The sequence below is a fragment of the Populus alba genome, chromosome 3 (genome assembly GCF_005239225.2).
Source record: "Populus alba chromosome 3, ASM523922v2, whole genome shotgun sequence".
Lineage (NCBI taxonomy): Eukaryota > Viridiplantae > Streptophyta > Magnoliopsida > Malpighiales > Salicaceae > Populus > Populus alba.
Genome location: NC_133286.1, coordinates 21,311,718 through 21,321,997, shown reverse-complemented (window position 1 = coordinate 21,321,997; position 10,280 = coordinate 21,311,718). Strand labels below are relative to the sequence as shown.

At 30.0% G+C, this 10,280-nt stretch overlaps 1 protein-coding gene across 1 annotated transcript; it reads left to right on the top strand.

Annotated features, from left to right (window-relative positions):
- The first annotated feature begins 5,597 nt into the window (after positions 1 to 5,597).
- Positions 5,598 to 6,871, top strand: LOC118054600 (toll/interleukin-1 receptor-like protein). Its single transcript, XM_035066234.2, has 2 exons — positions 5,598 to 6,091; positions 6,229 to 6,871. Exons 1-2 carry the CDS (start codon positions 5,601 to 5,603, stop codon positions 6,296 to 6,298), a joined length of 561 nt encoding a protein of 186 aa, XP_034922125.1. The 5' UTR covers positions 5,598 to 5,600; the 3' UTR covers positions 6,299 to 6,871.
- Positions 6,872 to 10,280: the final 3,409 nt, after the last annotated feature.

The window sequence follows — 10,280 nt, the reverse complement described above, 5'->3', positions numbered from 1 at the left end:
AGGTTGGTTTTTTTTTTTTTTTAAGTTGTTTTCTTTCTTTTAGCTGTTTTTTTTATGTCTTTTGTGTTTTTTTTTTTGCTTCATTTATTTTTTCTTTTAACAAAATTTTTTTATTTAATTTAGTTTATTAATGTGAAATTTTTTTATTTAATTTTCAAACTTTCATGACACGTTTTCCGGGTTCAACAGGTTAACCTGGTTTGACAAGTTAATCCATTGTTTTTTTAATTTTTTTATTTAGTTTAGTTTGTTAATGTTAAATTTCTTTCTATTTAGTTATCAGATTTTTTTGGCACATATCCCTAGTCACAGGTGAACCCAGTTAATTCTGGGTTGACCCGTCAATTTTTTTTTGTTTTTATATTTTAATAATTTTTTTTGTTTAATTTAGTTTGTTAGTGTTAAATTTATTTTTTTATGTAGCTATCAGACTTTCATGACACAGATCCTAGGTTTAACGGGTTAACATGGTGTCGATACACGACGTCGGGGGACGGCTCCGCTCTTTTTGTTGGATTTTTAACAAAAAAAAGATTGTTTTATTATTGGGGGAAATAGATTTTATTGGAGTCGCCATCTAGTAATTTGAGGGAACTAGAAATCCCAAATTAGACACTGGTCCCAGAGATTCAGGTACTGGGTTAGTTATGATTAAGGGAAGGTAGACACCACCCTTAAAACATCCTTTCAAAAGAAAGGTTACCCTTACTTGTGTGTTTTTATATTTGATTCAAATGCTATTATATTTTGAGCTTATTTGTAATTTTTGTTTTGTTTATAAAATAGTTAACGCCGGTCCCTAAAATTAGGAGACACGTTAAAAATGACATCGGTCCCTAAAAATAGGAGACTCGTCTAAGATATCGACGTTTAACCCTAAAAAGGAGATTTACATCCGAATTACCAAAAAAACAAAATTATGGACATAATCCATATTTGTTTGTTTTTTAAAGTTTTTATTTGACATCGGTCCTTTTCTATAAAAAGAGACGTGTCCACAAACAATATTTGTTTATAAAAACAAATATTTTGATATTGTTGAGATATGGGTATAACTATATTTGAAAAATGAGCTTTGGACCCACAAACAATAACATGATGGGATGGGTGTTGGACCCACGTCGTTATTCTTTTTATACTTGTTTTTTTTTTTTTTTTTTGTTTTTACAACATGCAATAAAAATATACAAATATTTACATAAAATAAAATGTTAGGAATTCAACAAAAATTACCTGAGTACCCCTGTATATATAAAAGACTGAAATACCCTCGGATTTCTCAGGAATTTACGAAAATGCCACTGGCGGCGCGTGTGGCTCACGCGCGGCTACTGTTGGCACTGGCGAAATTTTCCGGCGAGTTTTCTGGGAAACGAGCCATCGATCCTGGTAGATCTGAGGGAGAGGATTCTGATGGTTGTGGTCTCGACGTCCGTTGATGGCTGACGAGGGAGAATCGCCGACTTGAAGCTTCTGTGGCCGGCGAGGATCGCGGCCTTTTTCCGGCCAGATGAGGCGGTGAAAACGGTTACAAACGCCGGGGTTTTGCTTTAAACCAGTGGATCAACCTTTCTGCGGTGGTGCGGAGGCTGGAGGCGGCCGGAAAGTGGAGATCGGATGAGAGAGGGGGCGTCGCCGGCGAGAAGAGAGAGAAGCTCTGAGTCACGCTATGGTGTGGACGCGTGCACGATACACCTGTACTGCCAAACTCTATACACCGTTGGATCTCGGATGAATAGATCGGATGGCTGTGATTGGCTTGATCTGAGGTCGATCGGACGGTCTGGATGAGTCTGGGTTTAGATCCGGTGTGACGCGGTGCACCGAGAGCTCAGTACACCGGATGACGTGGCGCAACGGGATTAAGTCTTGGATTATTTCAATGGCTGAGATGAGTCGGGATATATTTGGTATTTTTTAAATTGTTTTTTTAAGAAAACAATATCCTACTCCTGTGAAGAAAAACTCAAAAAATATACACAGTAACAATTCTTTCTTTCTTCTCTGTCTTTGTTTTCCCGTTCCCCTCCCTTTTTTTTTCTTTTCTGGCGATGCTCACTGCCTATTTATAGGCAGTGAACAGTAATATAAGAATTGATTTCTGCCTAAATTTACCTAATTGTAAGAGAAAAAAAAAGTGCTTGCCTAACATTACCTAATATGACAAAAAAAGTTTTTGTTTTATTATATATAATAATAAATATTTACATAGAATAAAATTAAAAACTCAAATCAGTATTAGAAAAAGCCCGACTCAACCGCTAAAAATCAATTTTAATTACCGAAAATTATGTCGAAACATTAAAAAAAAACTTTCAATGGGTATCAACCCGATGAACCGGGTTTTGACCACAAAATAACAGTTTTGACCCAAAATGACCTGAAACTCATTTTTTATCCCGGTCGACATGGTTAGACCTGTATCGACCCAGTGAACTCGGTCTTGGCCGAAAATGATGGTTTTGACCCGAAACAGCCCGAAAACTCATTTTTTACCCTGGTCGACATGGTTTGACCCGTATTGACCCGGTGAACTCGGTTTCGATGGAAAGATACGGTTGACTCGATAAAAAAAATATTTTTTTGAATTTTAAACTTTTTTTATTTTTTTGGATTTTTATAAATAATAATAGAAATAAAATAATATTTAAGAAAAACTTGGTGAATCCAAAATTGGGTTACAACACATGGTTAGACGAGTTAACCTAGATTTTTTTTTTGTTTTTTTCTTTTAAATTAATTTTTTTTGTTTAGTTCAATTTGTTAACGATCACTTTTTTTTATTTAGTTACAAGACATTAATGACACGAATCCCGGGTTTAACAGTTAATCTGGTTTGACAAGTTAACCTGAATTTTTTTTTTCTTTTTAGTTATTTTTTTCATTTAGTTTAGTTTGTTTAATGTTAAATTTCTTTCTATTTAGTTTTTTTTTCTTTTTAGAGGTTTTTTTTTTCTTTTATATTTTTTATTAATTTAATTTAATTAATTTAGTTTATTAATATTAAATTTTTTTCTATGTAGTTCTTAGCTAATGTCTGTAATTTTTATTTTTGTTATTTTTATACCTTTGACTATGGACTGCACAGTGCAGTCCACAGTGAAAATATTTTTTTTTAATTAATTTTTTTCATTTAATTTAAATTGTTAATGTTAAATTTTTTTTCTATTTAGTTATCAAACTTTCATGACAAGGATTCCGGGTTTGACGGGTTAAACTGGTTTGACGAGTTAGCCCAGTTAATTATAGGTTAAACCATTAATTTGTTTTTTTTTCTATTTAGTTATCAAACTTTCACGACGCGAATCCAAGGTTTGACGGGTTAATCTGGTTTGAAGGGTTAATCCAGTTAATTTATATATTTTTTCTTTTTGATTAATCTATTTAACTATCACATTTTTATGACACGACCTTACAGTCAGGCTCACGTCTAATGCTATTGGATCTGGTATTGCAACCAAACCTACTTAAACTTGGGTAATGCAAGTTTAATGTTATTATTAATATTATAAATATCATTATTGGATCAGACGTTCCAACCAAATCTAAGACTCTTGAGTATAACTTCACAGAAAAACATGACACTTTTACATCTTAATTTTTTTTGAAATGTAAAAAATAATTTACCCGCAATATTGCGCGGGTCATGTAACTAGTTTTTATCTATATAGGCTAGGTATCGCGTAAGCATGTATGGATCTGGGCTTAGGGTGATAGAAATGGATCCAGTACGAGGACAACATTTTTTAATGGTAGGAAATGAGCTTCGCGTACCAAGGCTGGTTACTCAATTCATTAACCTCCCTACTTTTAATTAATTAATTATATATATATATATATATATATATATTTCTAATCCAAATAAAATGAATTATATTATTTTTTTAAATAAAGTTAATCTCAAATAAAAATTTTACTTTATAAAATAGAATATGAATTATATTATTTTTAAAATTTGCTTGAGTTACCTGAGGTTTTATGGCAGCCCAGCAACAGTACTCTTAGCAGAATACCAGGCTGTTAGGCCTCCCTTTTCATCATTTTGAGCTTTACCGGTTACGTTTTTTTTTTTAGGATGAATACTCTTATTTATTTATTTTATTTTATTAACTTAAGGATGACCAGTATGTTTATTAAAGACCTAATATTGTTAAGGGGGCTGTTTGGACGTGCTTTCACTATAGCGAAAATTTAGATTTTTTATTTAAAATTAATTTTTTATATATTTTTAGATCTTTTGACATAGAAATATTAAAAATATTTTTAAAAAATAAAAAAAATATTATCTTAATATATTTTTATTTACTTTAAAAATCATCCACTTGATTAATGGGCAATAGTTGTTTAGCGCCACATGATAAAAACTTCGGGTTGCTTTCCTACCCTTTTCCTTGTTGGTTATTACCCTGGATCTAGGAAATTTCTATGAGGCCTGCAAACTAAGGCTGTAACCTAACGAGCTTTGGATCTACACTGAAGAAATTTCGTGGGAAATGGGTTGATGTCAGAGGGGTGTATTTGGAAAAAGTAGGAAACAACTAAGAAACTTCTGTGGTGGTCCCGACTATATATGTTGATAGAGAGACTTCAACCACCAATCAAATTATTCTTATTGACTTTTTGTGCGGTTTTGCTGTCAAAGTTTACGATGGAAGTTCTCATAATCAATGCATAATTTTTTTTTAAAAAAAATTATTTTTAATATTATATATTAAAATAATTTTAAAATATAAAAAAAATTCAATTTTTTTTTAAAACTAAATTCGAAACGCAATACTAAAAGTGCTTCATAAGAAAGAGCGAAGGTGACATTCATTATAACTTTACTGCCCCACCTCTCTCGCCTACGTGCAGCAACCACTACTAGCCCAACATTTATAAAAAAAGGCATTTTTCAGAGTCCGTTTGCGGTTACGGCTGCGTTTTATTAAAAATACAGCGTGCAGCCGTTTGGTTAAAGAAAAAAGCATTTTACTATTCACTGGACCCTACTTAAATTTTGCGTTTCTAACGCAGGAAACGGAAAGTATCTATTTCATGCTTTTCTCTTTACTGTTCACTTAAAACCAGTGAACAGTACAATTCTATTGCACTGTTCACTTGCCTGCGTGCTTTTTTTTTTTTTAAGTGTGTTATTTTTTTAACATTTTTAAAAAAAATAAATTAGTTTATAGTGAAATTTATACCTGATAATATTTTATCTAATTTTATTACATGCTAAAAATATTATAAAAACTGTAGTTTTTGTTTGATGTACTTCGTACGTAAATGGTTTCATGGAATAATAAAAAATATTTTATATAAAGTATGATTTATTTCATAATAAAATAACAATAGTTAAATCTATAATATTTAAATTAAAAATCATAAGTACTAATATATATTTTTAAAATTATTTTATAACCTCAATTTTAAAAGCATTTTGAAGTTTTAACCAAATACATTAAACTACTTTTTCTTTAACTTCAATTTCAACCACAGTTTTAACCAAACACCTATTTTTTCAAACCAAACTCAACTAAAAGTACTTTTAATAAAATAACTTTTTTTAAACCACAATCACAACAGCTACCGCAATACCAAACACACTCTAGATGTTCATGGCGTCTTCTTCTTCCTCGTCTAGACCTGGTTGGGATTACGATGTATTTCTAAGTTTTAGAGGTGAAGATACTCGCAAAAATTTTACGGATCATCTTTTCACTGCTTTACAGAAAGCAGGAATCCGTACATTTCGAGATGACGACGAACTTCGTATAGGTGAAGAAATCTCCTTACAACTCCCCAAAGCAATACAAGAATCCAAGATTTCTATAGTGGTTTTCTCCAAGGGCTATGCTTCCTCCACTTGGTGTCTTGATGAACTTGAAAAGATTCTTGATTGCAGACATATAACTGGTCAGATTGTTATTCCTGTTTTCTATGATATCGCTCCTTCTGATATTAGAAAACAGACGGGGAGTTTTGCTGAAGCCTTTGATAAGCATGAAGAACGTTTTAAGGAAGAAATGGAGAAGGTCCAAAAGTGGAGAAAAGCTCTCGTGGAGGCTGCAAATTTATCTGGGCTGGATCCTCACAGTATCGCAAATGGGTACTTCTTTTCTTTCCCTATATCGATAGCAAATGCTTATAACTTTTACTCTTATTACGTTTTGTATTTTAAATTTGCATTAAATTCAAAAGATTATCTTTCATCGACGAGTGATGATTTTCTTTTTCTATGCGCAGGCATGAATCAAAATTAATTCAAAAGATTGTCGAAGAAGTTTCAAGTAAATTAAATCGTCCAACATATTGAGGTATTGCTACTAAATAGTTTATTTTCTTTTCAATAATCTAAGGCAATTTCAGTTGAAATTTGGATGAATGAAATACAGATATTGTCCAAAATGTTGTATGTTTCTATTTGTTGTATGTTGAAATACAGATATTTTCTTCCATAATTGTTGTCTTTCATTCATATCCATAAATAATAATCATCATTCTGTTTCAGATTTTGAATTGCCAGCACCACCCTTAAAAAACAATTGTCCTTTTGGACGGGGGGCTATTATCATCGAATTTTAGCAACGGAATATTTCTTTTGCTAATTTAACAACAGAATGTGTATATATGATTTTTTTAATATCAACAAAGAATTTAGTAATAGAAAATCCATTGCTAAAAGGGATTAAAAAAATTAAATTATGTAAGTAATTTGCAACGGATTTTTCGTTATTGACGTGCTTGGCAACATCAAATCTGCAACTGATTCCAAAAATAAATCAAACCCTTAATTATATAAAATCCACATCCTTTCTCCCTTTCTCTTTTCCCGCATCTTCAAAAATTAAAAAAAAAAAAAAAAAGTTCTCCATCTCTTTCTCTAGTCTCTTCCCTTCCCCAAAAATTCGAAATTCAAAAACTTTTTTTTTATCTTTTATATATTATTTAACTTTGATTAACTTGTTTTTATTCCATATAAAGCAGAAGTTAAAAAATGATTTTGGAGTACATGTAAGTCATATCTTTTTTGGAGTTTACTGTTGTTCAGGACAAATAATTAGTCATTTTCATATAATCCGCCATTTCCGCTCTCTAGTTAACTTGCATGCATACAGAGAGATCATTTGGTAAAATTATTAAAAAGCAAAGCAAATTCCTTCATCGGATATGGGATTTCAAAGGAAAAATTGGGATTTAAATCTTTACGGACCATTCGTAAACCAGTGATCTGAGAGAGGGATATTTGGGTTTCGTGCTTGTTTCGTAAATAAATAAAATTTTCTCATGAGGAGATTTCAGATATAATAAATTATGTTCGTTTGGATCAACGAAGGAAAGAGGAAGAAGAAGTGGAATGGCTATTGGCTAAGTTCTTAAATTGGATGACCGGCTTAGCAATTAAAGGGTTACTGGCTACTAAAAAAAATGATATGAATTATTAACAACAAAAAATTAAATAAAAAAGAAGCTGATAACTGAAAAATCAGCAACGAAAATCCAATGTGAAGCTAAAACCTAAGCTATTAGAATAGTCAAGTTAACTGTTTAAATTTACAATTTTGCTAATGGAAGTTGGATAACTCATTAAAAAAATATTATATTAAAATAAAATATTAAAAAAAATATTCGTTAAAATATAAAGTGAAAAGAAAGATTGGCATATAATAAAAGTATTTCAATCAAACCCAATTTTTCGACCATGGGATCTCTTGGCAAATAAAGCAAGTAAAATTAATAAAATGTGGACCTAACTCCAATTTCCTAGCACTCGTAATCATAGTTTTGAAATTCAGCTCAGCCTAGCTCGTTGATCTAAAACACGGCTAATTTGATGCTAGAATCAGGCTGGGTTGAAAAAAAAACTCGGTATGACTTAACTGGTCCAGCAAGTTGACCCAACCGCAAACCCGTACTTTATTAATGAAGGAAAAGTGATAAAAAAAGAAGGAGAGAGAAGAAATAAAGTGAAGTCTTCTTCTGCATTATTAGAACATCACGTGAAAAGAAAGATTGGCATTTAATAAAAGTTATTCCAATCAAATAAAGCAAGGACAAACCATGTTACTCCATTTTCCTCTCACTTTTTCAACCGATGGGGTTTCTTGGCAAATAAAGCAAGGACAGACCGAGTTGATGCGCTCCCTAACTCCATTTTCCTGGCCCGCGCAATTCACGTATACACAAACACATCCGGAACAATATTCATAAAATTAATTAACATCCCGTTAAAATATACTTTAATTTAGAAAAGATTTTAAAATATTATTTTTTAATTTAATAATAACAAAGTTTTATATTAAATTGGTTCAGCTAAGTTAACTTGTTGGATTTATAATTTAGGTTATGAAATTATAATACCTGGTTCCCAAATAACCAAATATGGTTAAGTTTTTTCCAATCAAACCCTCTTTTTTTTTTAGATGTAATTTCTAGCAAAATAAATCAAAGACAAACAGAGTATAATTTCAAAAAAAAAAGAGAAAGATGGAATATCCCACCAATAGTTAACCCACTTAAATTGAGTCCAAATCATAAGACCATCTACAAAGGGTGCGTTAAATAAAAAGTTAAAAATTAAAAAATATTATTTTGACTCTTTCATGTTTATTTTATACACTTCAAAAAAATATTAAATAAAATGTCAAAATATCTTTTCTTTCTTATAAATACTATTTCTACATATCTATCAAAAAAAACAACACTAAAAAAGTGGGACCATCAAAAAATAAACCAATTAAATATAGTCATATGAAAAAAAAAATAATATCAAACTCATTAAAAAAAAATAAAACACTTATTTCTCTCACTCCAATACAATTAGTTTTTTCAACTAGTTTTTTCCATTAAAATATATATAATAAAAAAACTATATTTATATTATTTAAAATACTATTTTATCAATTTAACTATTCAAAACACTGTTATTAAACTCTGACCCCGGTGGTAATATATGAAATTTACTATTTGAGATATAGAAGAAATTTGGTAAAAAGTTAGTGTGTCTGTAAGTGTGCATGTGTGTGCTTGGATAAGAAGAAAAAGAAAGAGGGGAAACTACCATTTACATGTGAGAGAGATAGAATTGTAACGGAAACATAAAATCTTAAGGAAAGATCTTAAGGGAACATTAACAAGCTTAGTGAGCATTAATTGGAAGGAATAAAAATCAAGTGAAGGTAAGTAGAAAAGGAGAGAGGAAGTTCAACCAAGATTAAAGAAGAGGAGGAGTTGAAAGCTTGATTTGGGAAGTTTTTAGAGTTTAATTACTTGCTTTATCATGCATTCTAAAGACTTTTGATCTGAATTTTAATGGCTTAAAGTTCTTAATTGATTGAATTTTTGAAATTAAAAAGAAAGTTAGGGTTTTTTAATAAATTAAAGGGAAATAAAAATTTATTGTAATTTGTCACGAGGAATAATGTGAAAATTAGAATAAAGTGATTAAATTATTGTAATTGAAGTAAAAATTTTGATAATTAAATAGAGCTAGTGGCCGGCCAAATGATGAGAGATTCTAGGAGATTTAATTTGTGAATAAATGTTGTGAATTGATGAATAATGTAGTAAGTATAACTGTTTTTTGAATATCTCTTTACAACTTTTTAAATTTCATAGAACACTTGTGTTAATTCTCAAGATTGTGTGAAATATTACTACCATGAAAATCAAAAAAGGAATTGATGTCTAGATGAGGAATATCATTGAGTTGTTGGTCCCTATTAGATTTTGATATGTAATGGAGTTATGAGACGCTAACAATTCTTGAGATCTGTTAAATTAGTAGCTAAAATCCATAGAATGGTCTATTTTTTAGAAATATAGTTTACTATGAAATTTATTTGATAAAAAAAATTAGGAACTTTATGGTATATTTCATTGACAATGAGTACCCGATTAAATAATATCTATATTCAATTAAAACTTATGGTATATTTCCTTGACAACGAAATAAAGAAAAGTAGGAACCCTGTAATATCTAGGTAATTTCTATGCTCTTTAAATTAGGCCTACAAATTAACTTTGTAACACATTAAAATTATTAAAAATATATATAACTCAATAACTTATAATTAAACCCTCATTAAAAAAGTTAAAAAATAATTTAATTTAACTTGTAGAATCATGATTATGCTTATGAAATAAAAATAATTTTATAAAAAATAAATTATAAAATACAATTCTCGTTCAACAATATTATACATAATTTTAAATGATGTGATTTATAAAAATTAATTATTAAAAAAATAATATAAAAAATAAGTCAGATTGACCTCGTTTAATCTGTTAAGCATTAT